This window comes from Drosophila hydei, unplaced genomic scaffold (assembly GCF_003285905.1).
Source record: "Drosophila hydei strain 15085-1641.00,03,60 unplaced genomic scaffold, DhydRS2 tig00008114-arrow-pilon, whole genome shotgun sequence".
Lineage (NCBI taxonomy): Eukaryota > Metazoa > Arthropoda > Insecta > Diptera > Drosophilidae > Drosophila > Drosophila hydei.
Genome location: NW_022045827.1, coordinates 9,755,471 through 9,775,259, shown reverse-complemented (window position 1 = coordinate 9,775,259; position 19,789 = coordinate 9,755,471). Strand labels below are relative to the sequence as shown.

Here is a 19,789-nt window from a genome sequence, read left to right as displayed (position 1 = left end):
ATTAGAAGATCCAAAGACAAGTGTTGATGACAGAGAACTTCTAGTTAGATATAAAGGTAAATACAGTTAATTCTTGATAAGAAAACTATATTTTGTAGAGTGTCTGTTCACATTTCTCAAATATTTGCCAACCTTTGGATTCTCTTTACAAAAACTATCTCAACAGCAAGAAATAAAAATCAAACTTCACATCACTTTGCTGCATCGTAGCCCACATTCGCTTCAGAGCACACGTCGCGACTTATGAGTGTAAGCATTTCGAAATAGCACTCCCTATAGAGAGCACAGCAGCCCTACTTCAAATGCTTTATTTACCTCTCCTGCAGGCAGCAGCAGCCACAGCAGCAATGGGAAATGAAACGCCCGAAGGCGGCAAAAGTGCTCATAATTTAGCTAACAATGCGAATGGGACATAAGGTAAACATTGGAGTACAGGGTATCAGGTCTCATAAAAAAGTGAAAGAAACGTTGCGGTTACAAGTTACAAAAAGCGATTTGTGTTGAATAAGGCAAAAACAAATAAGCAAACAGCGGTAAATAAAGCAAAGTTGTTAAGCAAAATGGAAACAATGCGAGCCAAAACAACTAAAGGTAAACACCACCCAAAAGCAGCAGGACGACAAGCGATGATGATGATGGGGGGGATGAGGTTGAGGCTGTGGCTGTGGCTGTGGCTCAGGCTGAAGTTGTGGCTGAGAGATCGACCCGGGGTAATTATGGCAAGTGCGCACCATTAGCTTCCGCAAACAGTTTGGCGGGCTGATGACGCAGCTCAAGTGGAATGAATGAACAGATGTGTTAATATCAAACGCATTTCGTGAACCCTTTGCAACAACAGTTGCTGCCGCAGCAGCAATAATTGGGCTACCGCAACAGCAACACCCCTCAATGTCCGCCCATTGCCGCCGGCAGCGGGCATATGCAGTCCGGGCCATCAGCTTGGATCAGCATTAAAGGATTACTGAAGCAAATGCAATTATTTGACAGCTCAGCACCAGCGCCAACCCCTTTGGCTGGGCGACGTCTTGAGATCTGCCATCGGGTGGTTGTGCCAAGTGGTTCGTTCGTTCGGCTGGTCGCACTACTTCCTGCCCATTTCCCATAGCCTGTGATTATAATAAATTATCAATTATTGGTATTATATGCGGTCGCCAGTATCGCGGCCCTCGTGGGCGTCGTGGGCGTGGCATTCGACATTGTCATGCTGCAGACATAATTCTAAACGAATTATCTAAGAAATGAGAACTTTCTGTAACGCCAGACGGGGTAATCGACATTGCTGCCAATTTTTCTCAATGAATATTAATAGTTTTATTTCGACTTGTAATTGAGATCCAGAAATTTTCTACAAGGGTGGGAAGTTTGATTCCATAACAGCAAAATTTCTTTGTTCAAATATGTTACGTTTGCTATATATATCTATATATATATATAACTATATCTATATCTATATTTATATCTATATCTATATCTATATATCTATATCTATATCTGTATCTATTTATGTCTATATATATTAGATATGTATGTAATTTTTGTAAATTTAAAATCTATATAATAAGAATTTCAAAAATCTGTGCACCGTTAGTTGGATTTCATACTTTGCATTAGCTTAAATTGAATTCCATTCCCAGCTGATTTATCAATCAATATCATTTATAAGGTAACGCTGGCACATTAGCTCAACTTCAAAGCACTTTGTCTTTGTCAAGTCAATCTATAGTCAGCTCAAGTCTAGACACAGATAGAGAGAGGGAGAGAGAATGAGAGAGAGGCAGAGCTGGTCCTGTGCAGGAACTGGCTTACTCGCTCAGCCATACGGATACGCATTAAGTAAATGATTTTGCGTTGGATTGAAATGCCGAGCGACAGACGACGCCGAACATCAAAAATTGACAGTGGAAGAGAGGAAAAAATAAGAGAAAAACATATCAGGTTACCGGCAAGTGCCCGGCTTTACGGATCCAAGTGAGCGGCAAACAAGTCCAAGGCATCAAGCGAAGTACATAATAAATTTTATTATAAAATTTATTTGCGCATTTTCGCAAAATGTGTCAAAATGCGGTCGCTGCGACTGCGGCGAGTCACCCTCATCAAAAATATTTGGCATTCATTCCATTATCGAAATCCCAGACTAAGCCAGGCCCCAAAAGCCGAATCTCTCTCAAACTCTCCCACTCACTCTCACCAATGGCTGCTTTTCACTTTTTTTGCAGTATTTTCCATGTTTTATGCTGTGTTTTTATATGTCTGACATTTAAAGGCCAGCTTGAGCTGAAAACTTGGACAGAAGTCAGCGAGCTGACAGGCGGCTGGGCTCGGGTGGTTTCTAACTTTGTTAGGCTGACAGGTACACGTGTTTGGCACAAGTGTCCCATTGTTGGACGTTTGACATATAAATTTGTAGCCAAAATTGAATTCAAAATATCAGGTTACACGTGGGAAACTTTTTTGTGCCTCAAGTGTGGCAGGGTAGTTGTTGTTGGCGGCTCTAATTGTGCCGGAAATAGCACAGTGCAACATCATCGTGCATTGTCATCGCCTAACGCCACCAAAGTGTTTCTAATAGCCACCTGTGTGTGGGCCGGTGCACTTATCATATAGCGCTACGTGTCTCTAGTTAAGGTTGCATCCTCATTAAGTTGCTGCCACATAATTTGCTCAGTCTCTCAATCTGTCGCGTGGGCAACGTGCCTGAGTGCCTCAGCCACCCACGTCTTGAGTGTGTGTGTGGAAGTGGAACTACATAGTAGATCCGCTAATTGTCATCTGCCCCAGCAGCTAATCCGACAATAAACCACGGCACAGTGTCACAAATTGCCAACGCTAATGATTGCAATTCTAACAATTTGCCATTTCCACCTCTGCCCCCTCTCTTTCACTCATTCTCTCACTGTCTTTCACTGTCTTTCTCTGATTCGCTGACTTAATTTGCATGCAAGCGCAATTATTTGCTTAAGTTCATAAATTTTAATGTGCAATTCACAATTTGGCAATGCCAAGTGTGACTGAATATGAGAGTGAACATGTAGTGAATAGAACTACAGGAAGCTCACATGTTGGGAAGCTATTCAGAAATGAAAATAGATTGGAAACAAGATTTGAGTTTGGCCTTAGTTAAAGATTAACAAGAAATACATATATACATATATATGCCTCTGGAAAAAGGCTTTTTTAACATTTTATTTAAATATATTAAACAAGATTCAATATTATTTTTTTCCAATTCAGAATCTTGTCCAATGATGTTACTTCTATATACTTCATTCAGAGCATAAATTAATTATTCTTGCCATACAATTAACTTCATTCAATTCAGCATTTAAATTGCAATAAAATTTCAATATACTGCCCTTCTTTGCGCTACTCATAAACTGCAGCTACAGGGCTTTACATACTTTATATATATATTTTTCGTAACTTTTACTTCCTTCATGGCAAATGCCGAAATGCCGCTACAAAGCAGCTTTTATAGCTGTCTATCAACCAACATAAAACTCGCATCTAACTGTATATTGAAAAATAAATTTGATTTATTACGAGAAATGCCCTGCCTGCTCGGCTCTGGCAAAAAAGCTGGCCAAGCTGCTATAGAAAGCGAGTGAAAGAGATGAAGGGATGAAGGAAGCGGTAGAGGCGTCGTTGGCGGGTGCGGGGCGGGACAGGGCAAGGCAGTGAGGGCAGAGTTTTTGGCTTTTATAAGAACTTTGCATATTTGCTTCATTCAAAATGTATATAGAATATTTTTAAAGGCAGTTATTGCATTAGGTTGTACATGACCCCAACGAGCTACCTCTTTGGCTATCTCTCTCCCTCTCTCTCTCTCGCCCTCTGTCACTCCTTATGTACGACATGCATATGCATTATTAATAGAGAGCGAAAGGCAGGACTGGAGTGGGCGGGGCACAGCAGCTTTGATCAGGCTGCGTGACTGGCCTAGGGTTGCCCAGTTCGCTATTCTTGGGAAATTTGATACAATTTTATTTCGTTTTGTTCCACTTCTCGTCGAAATTATACATATTTTTGTTTGTTACTTAACCTTTTTTCGGCTCTTAATATTTTTGCATAATTTGCCAGGGTTGACCAACCCCCACACCCCAATCACAATCCCAGTTACAGCTACAGTTACAATCTCTGCTGCCTGTCAACTCACCTGCACTCGCGCCTCTGTTAAATTAATTTTCATCGCCAGATCCTCGCGTGTAAACACATCCGGATAATGGGTCTGAGCGAATGCCGTTTCCAGCTCCTCCAGCTGTAGCCGAAACATTAAAAATTTACGTTTTTCCTCTTAGTTTTTTCTCTTCCTTGGCATTTGGGATAGTTGGGCTTGCTTACCTGTTGCAATGTGAAGGTTGTGCGATTTCGCCGTTGCTTGCGCCTCACAAAAGTCTCATCGTGTATGGCGGGATGATACGAGTAGCTGGTATCTGTAAGCGGCAAGAGGAAGAGCGAGACATTAGGTATTAGCTTTCCCTAAGGTGTTTGCATTAGCCGGCATAATTGAAATAGTTGCAGCTCTCAAGCTGCAGGTGTTGGCGTTGCTGCCTGAGCTTAGGCAACGTAAGCGGCACTAAGCCGGTTGCAGTGTTGGATAAGCGTGCAGGACGATGGCATATGTTGAAAGAGATAGTTTTAGTTGACTTTTTCTATATAAATTTCAGGGCTTGTATATTTATTTTTTCTTGAAAACCGAAATTAGTATTTAAATTACTAAAATTATTTTGTAATAATTAAAAATTACTGCAATCAAATAACAATTTAATAAAATAAAACACTTAAAAAAAATTTCAAATAAAAAAAAATAATATTTTCTGTGCCCTATTTATTTAGATTTAAAAAATGACTAAAAAAATATATATAATAGAATCTTAAATTGAGTCATTGCTTCATTTAAAATTGTAAATTTATTATATTACTTTAATTAAGTTTGCGGATATGTTGATTGCTAGAACTTAATTCAATAACAATGTTTTGTAAGCTAAAATAATAGTCTTTATTTCTTAGTATTTATTGCATTTTGTCCACTCCTAATAATTATAAATTAAATAATTATTATATGGAATAAAATATGAAACACAGAAAAGCTAATTTTTCCTTTAAAAAATATATATAAAAAGCAGAGTAAAATAAATAATATTAAAAATTAAAATTTACAATTCAAATAATCCTCATTACTTGCTTATATAATATTTAAATTTAAGCCATTATAAAATTAACTAACAAAAAACTTTTCACTATCCTGTACTTAATAATAAATAATAATAACTAAAATTCCACAACTCCAATCGAATTGAAGTAAAGTAATAATAAAAGTAATCGAAAAAAAAATAAAGTAATAAAAGTAATCGAAAAAAATGTCCTCAGACTTAATAATTCAGAGCGAGAGTAACCAAACTTCGGTGCTTGCAAGTAAGTGCAGAAGTTTTGCCAACTCTTTACTTGGCAGCAAGCAACTGCCAGTTATAAAAGTGTGTGGATAGATATAGAAATGATGCTGGCCAGCGACACGACGGGGCCGAGGCGGAGGCGGAGGCTGAATGCTGAAAGGCAGCTGTTGCCAAAATTGCAGGCTAATTGAATTTTCTAGCAGCAGCGCCATTTTGTATGCTACCAAATATTTTATAGCAGAGCAAGACAGCTAGAGAGTTGAAAGAGAGAGAGGAGGAGAGGGCACAGAGCTTGTGTTCGTGTTGACAGCCGCACTTGACCCTCGGCTGAGAAAAGGCCAAAAATTGTTGGACTTTTCATTGTTGTTGCCGAGCCTTTTTGCCATGTTGTAAAATTAATTTTCAATTTGATTTTAAATAAATAATTAGCTAGCAAATTGCAAAATTTAATTTTAATTTCTTGCTGCTCTACGCTCTTAAGCTCCAGAGCCACGTCAAAACTTTTCTCTCTTTTCTCATTTTATTTTTTTCTTTGGTATGTGGAGACGGTTGCGTAATCCGATTAGCTGGAAAATGTTGTTAGCAGCCCTCGACGCTCATTTGCGCCATTTGCTTGAAGGTCGCTGCCCCAGGGAATACCTCTAATGCGCTCTAATGCTGTTTGCCTGTTTGGCTGCTTGGCTGCTTGGCCGGCGCGCAACTTATCAAAAGTGTCGCTATGCAGCTGCCCATTTCTGTGCCGCTATTAATATTTGATTATGAAAATAATTAGAAAATGTTGTGCAGGTAAAAGGCACAACTTGCACTTGCCACTTACCAGTTGCCACTTGCCAGCGGCTAATGAAGCACGCAAAGGCACTAAGTATCCGGACTGCAGAAAGTGACTGGCTAATCAAATAGTCAATGAGCCAAGCTACGTGCACTTTTCGGCTCGTTTTCGTTTCGTTTTGCGGGCTAATCAAATTTTTTGTTGCCAATAATTGCTTGAAATGCAAATGGACGCCTTGAACATGTGGCATGTGCGGCATGTATGGCAACTGCCGTACAGTTTGAGGCCAAAAAAGCAAACGGCCATGGCAATTAGCACAATTAGGTTGCCAGTGCAAATCCCCAAAGCGCTCTCCGGCCTCAATTCTCGGTATGCCCATCACACTCTGCCTCTGCGCCTCTCTCTCTCTCTCTCTCTGTAGCTCTGTTTCCCATAAGAATTTCATGCTGAAAGCATCGACCTGCGTAGACCAAACATCAAATATCAGCCCAGTCAGCAGCAGCGGCTACAGCAACAACAACAACTCAACTAACCGCACTTGTCAGGAAGACAGGATTAACAAATCCTTGTTGGCAAATTGATTCAAAAAGTACGCAGCACAGAGCAAAGAGATGAAACCAACACAGACACATGGCCAACAGCAAAGCATATAGTGTGATTGACTATGAAATACCTCGCAGTCAGCTTAGATTATATAAAAATGAGTAAATTACATGCTGAGTGCAGTGCAGAACAATTATAGCCGAGCAGATCGCGACTCTTGTTGAGCAAAAATATATAAAGAAATTGTGACTTTACAGAGCTATGAGATTACCTAGCTAATCTTAATTCATAAATAGATATGTCTAGCTTTTTATGAACTTAGAACTAAATATACTATTTGCTTTACAGAATTTTAAGTGATCTTGTCAGCACAGACTACAGAAGTTTAGAACTTAGACTGCAAGTCTAAGACTCTATCTACCTAAGATTAGTCAGTCTAACTTCTTACTTCATTCAAATAGTACAATCTATTTGTGTCTTTATGAGTACTAGAAATTCTAAGAGTAGTTTTAGAATAAATTGATTGGCTGATTGGCTTCATAGGGCAACTGCTCCATTCTCAGTCCAACAAAATAAAAATATATTTTACTATACCAAACTGAATTGCTCTGGCTAATATTAACATATATCATAAATCAACTACAACAATCTGTCTCTTTCCACCTCATAGAACTCAAACAACCTCTTAAGCGTCTCTTTATAGGTCACTACAAGACAGCTCTATTCCTGCTCAACTCTCTAACACAGCTTCAAGCTGCTACTGTTGCCGCCCTCTCTCGCTCTCCCTCTCCCTCTCTCTCTCTGGCTGTCGCTCGCCCTCTATATATCTCCCTTGTTCACGCATTGTCTGTCTGTCTGCCGCCCCGCTCGTTAGCTGTAGCCGGTAATGGGAGATAATTCAATTTTTAAACATTTGGCATAACAAGCGAAACCGTCATTAAGGGATTTTTGGTCCTGACTCTGTTGAGAGTCCGTGCAATCAGCTACCCCCCTGTTACTCCTTAGTGTATCTATATCAATGTCTGTGTGTGTGCCTGTGTCTGCGTCTGTGTCTGTGTTTGTATCTGTGTGTCTGTAAGATATTTGTCTGCAACTTTTTTGGCTGTGTCTGCTGCTTGATTGGCATGCAGCTTGACTTTGCCTTCAGCTCTCGTATTCGTTGGTTATACAGACTAAGCCCGAAAATCAATTTTCATTCGATTTTTACCCTCTGAGTATGTGTGTGTGCTTGCGTAATCTCAGACAAATTAACATTTATTATAGTTCTGCTGTAAATGAGTTTTGGCCCAGTTTTTCTCAGGCAACGTGCCACACAGCTCGCAAAATGTCTTGCGACACTTTTTCTGACATTTCCAACATTTTCTTGATTTCCCCAATTCCCAAAGCACAGGGCAGCACAGCCCTTTCTGCCTGCCAGCCTGCCGGGCCGCCCCCTGTGTCACGCTCCCGATTTCCAAAGTCCCGCATTGAGCTCTCGCCGTTGTCGCACGCGCTCGAAATTTTAAATTAGTTTAGCAATTGAGAAGCGTTCTTGGTGTCGAGTGACGGAATCACGAAACACGAATCACGAAACGAAACTAAATTGAATTAGCCATGCAAATGCTGAGCTCCTCTGATTTGCGTCAAGTGTCGCAGTTCTTACCTCAGATATTTGATATATATAAATATTTGCATATATACGAACATCCCACAACTGCTTGTGACATTGATAATGACATCAGTTACAAGCCATCAATCCAAATGCTTATGATGCAATTCTTTTGATTGAATATTATATAATTCCCATAGAAGATATTACTGGACTAATCAGTTTTATGGACATATATGCATTTAAAACTGAAGAATATCTTAATCAACTGCTAAGACCAGACATAGATTCGAACCAGTGACCCCTGTTACTTCTCCTAGAGACAATGTTTGAGGTTTATTCCTATTTCATAGATAACAGATCATAGCTAACAAAATTGCTTGGCCTGTTACATTAGCAGAAGATACTTGATGGAGGTCTTATCTAATTCAGAATATCTAATTGAAAGAATGTGCTAATGGAACTGGAAACTGCGAACAGGCGAGAGGCAGAGAGACAGAGACAGAGAGAGGGTAAATGTGAAATAAAGATAGAGTAAGAAAGAGATAGAGAGGTGTAAGGAAGGGGAGAGACGGGTAGAATGAATAAAAGACAAAAAAGGTAACAGAAAGAGCAATATTGATAGAAAAAAAGAGAAAGAGAGAGATAAAAAAAAGAGATGGAGAATATGATAGATATAAAGAAGTAGAGCTAGAGAGATAGAGAGAGGCATAGAAACGAAGTGAGAGAGAGGTAAATTGAGTGACAGATTTTACATTTTCAAGCTCCATAATCTAACAAGAACCAGGCCTAAAGAATCTAAAACAGGCATCACAAAATCCTAATAGACTAGAAGTACAAGAAAGTGAAGTTATTCCATTTGTGGTTCATCAAAAGTATCGCTAGTTCTCTTCAGAAAAAGACCATTTAAAATTTACAAAAATCTCAATCTAAATTTGACTCTTTATTGCCACGAAGTATATGCTGAACCTCGCTAACTAAAGTTCAAATTTGATTGCCCTTCGCATTAAATCATGCTCTTCATATCTGCAGCTAGATTTGAGTCTATCTCGCACATGCTAAAGCCACTCACATTGCCTTATAACATTCACATTTGTCGTACATAATTCAACTCATATTTCAGCTTTTAGCTCATTAAGAGTCACAGAGCAGACGGCATCAGCTAGAGCAGCTGATAAGCAGCCACAATTTATAAATTGCATTAGTAACACCTGCCAGACACGTAGGTCGAGTCGAATCAAGACTCAAGTCGAATCATAAGCGACAGTTGAATTTGTTAGATAATAAGCCGTAAATATGCGTAGCTTGCCGCATTTTGAGGCATAAGTTGCAAGTTGTGAGTACAAGCTGCCGCCTGTCTGTCATATCACATTGAATAAATCAGTCGAGGAGGGCCAAATGGAATTTGCACCTAAAGCACCAGCAGCAGCAGCAGCAGCCTCACCTGATTAGAGAGCGAGAGAGAAAGTGGAGCAGAACGTGAGCAGCTCTACGTGCAGAATGCTCATGCATTATGTACACAAGTAGTTAGTCTCTGGTCCCTGTTCCCTGGGTCCGCCCCATTGAAGTTGATGTAATGCGTTCGTAAGTCTTTGGCTAATCCCATTAAGTACTCGTACATGCGCTCAGGCATCCCAAAAACTAAATGCGCTGCAATTTGAGCAGCAAATTGCCAGACGCATTGACATATTCGGTCGATCGTCTTTGTCGGCGCCTTTTATGTATATAAAGCGAAAAAAAAAAACAAAAAACAGACAAAAATCAATAAAATCGTTTTCGGCAACGCCGGCGGCAGGTGGCACTTTGATTTTGATTGCAGATTTGAATAAATGCAGCTGACGAAATCGCCGCACACTTTGGCCATATCCGTGTGCGACACTTTCGCACATTCCAGCGACTGGAGCACATTTGCATGCCAAAGCATTAACGCTTTGCTAAAATAATTGCATGAAGCAAAAAGCCCAACCGAACCCAAAAAACTAAAAAAAAACTCAAACTAATTTCACTTCTTGGCAGCCCTTTTGGCCGTGGAGTAGAAGCTGGCACTCCTTTGACTCTCGCACATACATATCGATTGAGTTCGCTTCGTTTCGCTTCTTTTTTATTCAATTATAGTTATCCGGCTCCTATTGAAGGCTGTCAGCGAACAGCAAACAGCGAGCAGCGCGCATAGCAGCAAATCGAATTGCTCTGCGGTTTTCCTTCGGCGCATTCGTCGCATGGCGTTTAATGGAATTTTTATGCCCCGACCATTGACTGACTGCCTGACTGGCTAGCTCACTCCAAGGCTTCGTTATGTGCTGACATAAGAATTATGAAACAAGTCGAAAAATGCATTTTGAGCACTTTCATAAAGTGCAATCAGAGCTAGCTGAGATTCGCCTTGCAGAGCTTAATTTCATGCCCATAGTATTTATTCTATTCTATCTAAGTTTTAAAATATATAAACAATTTTAATATATTTATATTTTCATATATTTATATATATATATATTTATATATATATATATTTATATTTTAATATATTTATATATATATATAATTAAGGCGCCTTTTCGATCATGTCCCAAACTTATGCCAACATTTTTAGCTATTTTCAATGCTTAGTTCACTTGAGGCAACTATTTTGCTTAGACATGTTCGAATATTTTAATGCTGCAAAGAATCTTTATCAATTTTTTGGCCAAAGATCAGAAACCAATGATGCCACAGATAGTGAATGCCCCAGGGCTGACCATCTAAGACTTTTAATTGTTCTCAAAATAGAAAGGACGCAGCTAAGCGACGATTAAAGAGAACAAAATATTGTTGAAGAAGCAACTGAATACGATTACAAAATATTTAAAGAAATTATCTGATATGCATTACATTTAGATATTTATGAATAATTAAATAATATTAATTAATTTTATGTATATACTTATGTATAAATGAATTGAGGTAAATGAATTGAAATGACCAGGGTCTTCTTACTTTGATTTGTCCCTAACTAACAAGACTTATGAATGTTAAGGTTAAAAATATTTTTTATATATTTATGCATGAGCAGGGTTCACTCTCTACATGTTTTGCCAAGCTGCTGTATATAATGTTAATTAAATTTTATTTAATAATACTCAAATATGTTAAAAGCAATTGTAAGCTGAGCTTAAGTATCTGCTCCTGTGCGTAGCTTCAAAAGTTTCAAAGTCTCTTGCTCTTAAATAAGCTTAAAATTAATAATTTTGTAGTCCCACTCGAATTACCCGTCTCACCTGCTTATAGCAATTACTTTTCACTTATCTCTTCAGATCTATGCATAACTATTTGCGCTTTCTAAGCACAGATGCCTGAGCTGGCAACAAAAGCATTTGTCAGTTCATGAACTCTGCAAATATTTAATTAGATGCGAAATCGACACTCAACAAGACACCCTTCGTTTAGCACACACACACTCCCTCCCCCCCTCTCTCTCTCTCTCTCTCTCTCTGTCTCTCTCTTTTCATTGGCACTTGTGTCTACACACACTTACCCTCTGACCGATTCGTCAGTAAAGTTCTGCGCATAATTCATGCCCGACAAAACCCAATGCGAACCCTCGACATGTGCAACTCTGTGTAATTCGATATGCGACAGACTCCCAGTCGCAGTCCCAGTCGTAATGCCCCAGCTACCCAGGCGCTGCCCTCGACCCGCTGCACGTTTTTCATTCATTTCGTGCCACTAATAGAATAATTCGTTAATGTAACTACAAGATACAAAAGTAGAAGATAATCCGATGTCGGGCGATTATCATTGGCTTTTAATCTAAACTCAATTGGAAGCTGAACTCCTTTTTTTTTTGTTTTTGACAGCCAACTGAGCATCTGTTGTGAAAGTATCTGATAGATACATTTGTACACTTCATACTCACATGGATGTGTGGCAGCAAATGGATAGTCGAGTGTGGGCAGGCGCGGCGGATGCGGACCGCACGGATGCAAAGCGGGCGGGCACTGATAGCAAAACATTCCTCTGCCCGCAGCTGCAGGACCGAGCTGTAAAGAGTGAACACAAGTTATACAAATTGGTTAAAAGATTGTCAGTAATTTTGATTAATTTATTTGCCAATCACGTACTCGAACTCTGTTCCGACCATTTCAATATTGAGGCCTGAACAAACTTGTAATTTAAATGCAATTCAATTGATGGCGACGGCGACGGCGACGGCGACGTCGACAGCGACGTTGTATGCAGCTCATGCGGGCCGACATTGCGTCGCCTTTAATGTTGTCATATGCACCTCAAACTCAATTCGATTCAATTAAAGACAATTACAGCCTTATGACAAATAATCTACAATCGATTTGAGTTTTTATTTCCATTCTTTGCATTCGCTCTGCCGCCGAATGCAGCGCCGTCACCGTCGCCGTCGCCGTCGTCGTCTCTGCCGCTGTCTGCATACAATTAAATTGTCCTCAAACGAATCAATTGATTTAAATTAATTGCATTTGCCGCAAAGTCGAGTCCGCTCGTCACTCAACTCAACTCAACTCAACGCAACTCAACTATTCCCACATTTCGTTCCACTTGCTGTTGCCAGTTGATGAACTGGCATCGACTCTGTGGCAACTGCACTGCCGCCCAGCTGGCGCCCTTTTTTTGCATCTGCACAGCTCTTAATTAGACCAAGAATTTCACTCATGCAACTTATGGAAAACCCAATCGCAGTCAAACAGATAAGATAAGATCAGATAAGATATGAATACGAACAGCAACACTCAAAGGATTCTCAATCTCAGCCTGTAAGCGATAGCTGTGAGAAGTCGAAATCTGAGGATCATTTATATAAGGTATGCATTTAAATTGCATATTTGTAGATTTATAAAATAAAAATAAAAATTAAATAATTTATTGTTTTTGATTTACTTAAAATGTTAGCCACAAATGGAAGAAACTCAGAAATTTGTCAAGTTACAATTATCTTAAGAATAAATTTGTCATGTTAAAATTGTCTATAAAAATAATCTTAAGGATAATTTTGTTATGTTAAAATAAGCTTTTAAAATCAAAGGCAGAAGAAAGCGTGGCCTAGCAGATAAGGTATATATATTCTCGATTGACTAACTAGAGTGATATAGCCTTTGCCATCTATCCAGCTTTTCGTTGAGGATAAGAGCAGCGTCTGAACTACAAAAGCGAAATATAAAGAATGCAGAAGTCTTTTGGCTATGAAAAATATTTTGTAATACAAAAATACATTTTCATTACTATTTTATGATAATTTCTTAATTTATAATAATTTATATAAAATGTATATAAAAATAAGAAAGCTTAGACAAAAGACATAGCAATTCTTCGTATATAACACAGATACTTAATATCATAGCCAAGACTTATGCTGTTCTCTAATAGATCTACATCTAAGATCTGCAATGAAGACCTATATGAAAGCAGTCTCTCTACTCAACACTTTATTCGTCCTTATTTCATTCATCAGCTCTAAATCATCCCATGCACTGCATTAGCAAACATTCGTTTTAAATCAGCCCATTAAAATTGTAAAAATCAATTTGAGAAATAGCATTTTGATTTGATTTGCATGTGTATGTAAGTGGGAGCTCCTCTTTGGGGGATAAAGAGCCGACATGGACTATTTATTAGCCAAGCTGAATGCATTGGGGCCAGAGCAGCTGCAGAGGCTGAACTGTGTAAGCCAGCCTAAAATAGTGGCCGCAAAATGTGTATGGCACACTAAGTGTCGTCTCTGTGTGTGTGTGTGTGTCTGTGTGTGTGTCTGTGTGTGTGTACGGCTATTTAATACGGCCAAATAATTCAGCATAAATTATTCAATGGAAATTAATTCACTAACAACACGCCACGGCATGCCATCCGTGAGCAGAGCTGGGCACAGTGACTCGAAACTGGGCACCTACTCGGTCCCAGCAGGGGCGCCACTAAAACTTTGCACCCAACTTTGGAGGGAGGGGGCGTGGCGTGGCGTAGCGTGGCTCACCAATGAGCCGCATGTGCAACATTAGACACGAAATGGCAATTTTCCATTTGGCAAATGAGTTTTGCGGCCGACGGACTCCAAATACAACAATTATGCAAAATTACAAATTCTCACAATTCTAATGGAATGCTATGGTCAGGCCATGGCAAGCTGGGCCAACCTGTGCTGCAGCTGTTAGCTGCTGATGCTGATGCGGATGCTGATGCGGATGCTGATGCTAAATGGAAATTTATTGGCCCAGCCTTGGGGACGACGCAGCTGACGCCAGGACATTTGCGCGTCCTACTCTGATGCCGTTAAATTATTTTGCGTGTGTAAATTTGGCGGAAATAGTCTGTAACATGATATGCTAACACTTGTGGCGGCCAGCGGGGTGTGGCAGGTGGCTCGGTGGGCTGTCGTGTGCCAGCCATAAATAAAATTCATAAAGTTCGTTTTCATTTTTTTTTTTTTTGTTTTTAACAAATTTACTCAAATAAATTAAAACGGCGCAAGGAAGCGGCAACAAAATTTGTTTTGCAATGAAATCATCGCTAGCCTGGAGTTATATATATATATGTATATATAAGTATATATGTGTGGGTATGCACACAATTAATTTTAATTGCAATTGAAATTGAAATGAAACTGGAAATGCGAGGCAACAGGAAATTGCGCTGGCACTATCTAATATTGAAAGCAAAGAATCTGTAATTCTATTCCCAAATGTTTGCACAACTATCACAAATTGATGAGAAATATATATTTGCCAAACATTTATGCATGTGTGTGCAAAGAGAGGGAGAGAGGAAGAGAGAGTGAGGGAAAAGTATCTTTATCAATTGAGTTAAAGTTGAGCAAATTTGCTGGGAGTTTCAGGGCATTGAAGGAGACCTAATAAACGACAATATTGAAGAAAGCTATAATCTTTTAAGGCGCACACATTATTGCATAAGTTTTATTTAGAAAACTTTTTGTTTTACGTTTGCAACAAATTCAATTTTTTTTTAGTTTAACAATCGATGAAACCCGATAATGATCTATTAGACACAGAAATTTTAAGGCCAACTAAAATATGTTTATATGGGCTTCGAATGAATAAAGAGCTAAAGAACTTCAAATATCTAATCTATTTATCTAATCTAATAAGAATATCTAATAAGAATTCAAGAGCTAATAGCAAAATATTCTCTCAAGGCACAGCAGCTGGAAAAGTAGACAAGCTTAAATTCTAGTGAGTGATTTTATTATATTATTATATATTATATTATATATAATAAAAGTCTCAAGAAAATAATACTTCAGTATTAGCTACAGTTTCCAAACACTTCAGAACAACTTTACATCTAATAAACTCAATGTCTGAGCTTTTATAGATTTGGAATGTTATGCTAAGCAGCATTTGAAGAGTAATCTACGTCCAAGCAAGAGTGATACTATTTTCAATAATTATATAATTAATATATAATATAATTATATATATATGCCATTTTATTATAGATAATATTAAGCTAACTAATTGAGCGAAAATAATTTGTAAGTATTTTAAGAAAAACCTATATAATAAATAATATAAAAATACATTAACACATATATTATAATATTTTTATAAGCTAAATTTCAAGCTAAATTTAAAATTTTCAAAAATTAAAAATTGTAACTAATTTATTCATTTTAATAATTAATAAGGAACAACTAAATCTAAAAGTAAAACTAACAAAAATTGATTAAGAAATTAAATTCAAAATAAAATCCAAGTCAATTGCCTACTTTTGGGCTGAGACGACTAATTAAAGCTGCTGGTCGAGAGAAGTTGCCGCTGCAACTAGCTGCAGCTGGAACTGCAGCCAAATGCAATTATCCAATTGCAGCGAAATGCACTTGCAATTGCACTCGGGCCTTGGGCTGCCATTCCAGACAATGCAACGCGCTGTGGCAGGTGCCTGTGTGGCTGTGTGGAGTGCAGCACACGCGAAATTCAATTAGGTGCGCACTAAACAGCGCAACGATTTCGATTTGACTGCCAGTGCAGAGGGCGGGGCAGCAGCTAGAGCGAGTGGCTGAGGCAGGCTGCCAAAACTGGGCAAATCTGTGTGCTAAGCTGCCGACTCGAAATGCCTTTGTTGTCATGGACAGAGGGTGTGCGTGTGCATGTGTGCATGTGTGTGTGTGTGTGGCAGTGTGTTGCAGTCAACGCTAGTTGCTGCCACGAGCCGTCGCCAAAACGGGAAATTCAATCAGAGCTGTAGGATTAGGCAACAGCAGCCGCTGTCTATGCCAATTGCATTAGGGAGCTGCAGTCGAGTTCTGCCGAGTTGTCCACTGTGTGTGCGAGTGTGTGTGCATGAGTGTGTGTGTGGGCTGTCAACATTCGCGTGTTCTGACTGCGTTAATGGAATTAAAAATTTAACAATTTTTTTTTGTATTTTATGAAGTTTTTTCGTCGTTTTTTTCGCTTGTTTGTTGTGCGCTTTTTATGCCAATGCATTGGAGTTGCGCTGCAGCCTCCCTCCCTTTTTAATGCTCTTCTACTTCAGCTGTTGCTGTCTCTGTCTGGCGCCCTTTTGGCGCTGCACTCAGCGCTGGGTGTTGCAGCCGCTGATTGACTTGTGTTTCATTTTAATTTGGTTAATTCAAATTAATCAAGCGAAGTTGACAATTTGTTTTTATTTTTTATATACTCTTTGTTGGTTTCTTGAGTGACGGGTATAATCAGCTTGGACATATGCGAAGAAATTGTGACATGTTGAGTTCATTTTAGAATTAAATAGTGAATGTCCGTCTGTCTCTTTGTTTGTTACGTTAGTCTAGAGATTGGTAAAGTTAAGGATGTAAATTTTTAGTTTAAGCTCAATTTAAAAATGATTTCTATTTAATTTAAAATAATATGCAAAAATCATTCATAAGTGATAATTCTACCTTTGTTTTTCAATATCTCGACGCTTTTAAGAGCATGTATATATTACCTTTTAAATATCTACAAAAAATCTTATACTTTATATATAACAAACTCTTCCAGACTTTTTCCCTCATTCTGCTCAGCCTGCAAAAATAATTTTGACAGTTTCGTATTACAGGGTATCTCAATGTGTCTGCCCATTCCTTATGGCAGCCAAAGTGCATTGGCATATTGGTTGATATATTCATATGCATCTGTCTGCAGCAGCCCCCCATATTGCTGCAGCGCTGTTTGGACGGGGCAAGCGGAGGGCGAAATGTCGCAGACGCATTTCCACTTTGTTGTTTGCTCAATTAATGCAATTGCTCTTGTTTTTTTTTGTAACATTATTAATTTATATTTTTATTACTTTTTCGCATCTGTTTCAGCTGATGCTGCTGCTGCTGTTGCATAATGCGCATCAGATGTAGCTGTGCTGCAAATTGTATTACATTTTGATGCGTTTTAATTAATTTTGAGTTAATTTTTGTTTTCTCTTTTGTTTTTGTAATTTCGTGTTTTATTGCTGCAGCATTTCAATCATTTGAGACAGACAAACTGTTATCTATGATGCAGGTGCAAAGGAAATGCCTGAATAATATTGAAATTTATATTTAAAATAAAGTATATTATAAATTTTATAAATAAATGCTACCGTAAAGTTAAATAATTTATATATTTGTATGGGAACAATATTTTAGTAAATAAATGTTAGCAAATTGTTAAGATTTTTAAATATATATAGAAAAATTAATTAAAACTATTACAGATTTTTTTGTAATATATTTGAAGATTAAGCATCTATTTGATACAAATTATTTTACTATAATATTATTAATTAATTATATTATTATTATATTTACATATTGTTAATTTATTATATTAGCATATTTATTTTAATATATTTTACTTTTTTTGAAGCTTCCCTTCATTAACTTATGAAGATTTTAGAAACAAGTTGAAATAGTTTTTATAAATATTTAAATATATTTTGCTATATTTATACAGATATATATATATATGTAAGTGATACTGATACCTCCGCTGTAGGCATTTTAGCTGCCACCTTACTTTCTATTAAGTCTCAATTTTTGGTTATTTCTTTTCCATTCACATGCTGCTGAACCTCTGGTCGCTCGTACAGCCTCACTGCTACTGGCACGTTCGGCTCGCTGAGTGTACTCAGTCGAAGCGACTCTCTCGCTCGTTCCTTGCGCTTCACTCGAAAACTCCCACATACAGCTATCATTAACCAGTCCCTTCTCTTCTTTCATAGCTCTATTTGTATAGAATCAACTAGATCATAAGCAAATGATCCTCTCCTGACTCGGTGCAGCCAGCAACACTAACACATCTCAGTAGCAAACGATATGCGGGCAGCTCTCAAATCCTAAGCTCAGACAGTTTCTGTGTAACGTTTCACTCTTGAGGCACTTACACACTGGCAAAATCTTCTCATCTTCTCATATGGAGCACAATTAACCCAGATTTGTAGCCGAGTGCCCCAGAACAATTCGCACACTTGCTTAGCTTAACTTGTTCGCCGTCTGCTCCAATCGGTTGGGCAATCGAGTCGAGCCCCCAAGGTCATAGTCGCATAGCTAAATATGTATGTATAGCGTCACTTCGGTACGCTTCATTCCCTAATGGACTTATCGGCTGGCTAAATCTCGGCTATCGCTCGCCAAATCGCGGCAAAATGGAGAAACGCCGTTTGCAGCCAGCCATAATTCGCCTGGCAGACGGCATCATCAGCGTCAGCATCATCAACTGCATTGGCCATAGTTGTATCCACGTGCGAGGCAGCCCCGTCTGCCGGCCAGACGCCTCATCCCGCCTGCATTAGAGCCACTTAAACGCATTTGCAAAATTGTCTGCCACCCACACAACAACAACAACAACAACAGCAACAGCAACAAAGCGATTGTGCCTAAAAGCGCGATAATTTTGCGCTGCATGAGGACGGGGCAGAGGCAGTTGCATTGCACACACTCAGCTGCTGCTGCTGTTGCTGTTGCTGTTGTTGTTGTTGTTGTTGGTGGTGTTGTTGTTGTTGTTGTTGTTGTTGATGCTGATGAGGTTATCACTTGGCGAAAAGTAAAGTGCATCCGTTTTTAGAATTGTCCGTCCGCGTAATCAAACTAAACTGGCGCAGAATCTACCTAGCCCCCATGCCCCGCCCCTCCCACTAAGCCCCGCTACACTCAGTTCGCTCGCCCACCTTTGCTGTGGTTTCGTCTCTCTGGCGTTGATTGCAGTTTTCGGTTGTTGTTTTTGTTTCGGCTGCATTAAGCGCATTTGATTGTGTCAATTGGCTCGCGCCTCGGCTCAACGTGAAACAAAAACGAAAAAACAAAGAAAATACAAAATAGATATAGAAACATATATGGGCATGATCTATTCGTTTCTATTCGACTTGGGGGTATACTCTGCGAAAATAGAATTCATTCAACAAATTCTCTTCTCTCCCCTTTAATTCTCTTCCCGCTTTCTATAGGAATTTCTTAAGCAAAGTGAACACTTGTTGGATTAGAAGTATCAATTACATATGTATGTCTTTAAATACAGGTGAGAATATCATTCAGGGTCTAAGAATACTTCCAGATTG

The 19,789-nt window shown here is 38.8% G+C and overlaps 1 protein-coding gene across 1 annotated transcript in view; it reads right to left on the bottom strand.

The window, feature by feature from the left end:
• LOC111600909 (homeobox protein aristaless) overlaps nt 1-19,789 on the bottom strand; it is a 39,236-nt gene that overhangs the window by 14,748 nt on the left and 4,699 nt on the right. The window contains exons 2-4 of the mRNA XM_023317270.2: nt 12,183-12,306; nt 4,339-4,430; nt 4,154-4,255 (exon numbers count right to left, since the gene is read on the bottom strand). Of these exons, the coding sequence (XP_023173038.2) occupies nt 4,154-4,255; nt 4,339-4,430; nt 12,183-12,279 (291 nt within the window). The 5' untranslated portion in view covers nt 12,280-12,306. The remainder of the gene's footprint in view (nt 1-4,153; nt 4,256-4,338; nt 4,431-12,182; nt 12,307-19,789) is intronic.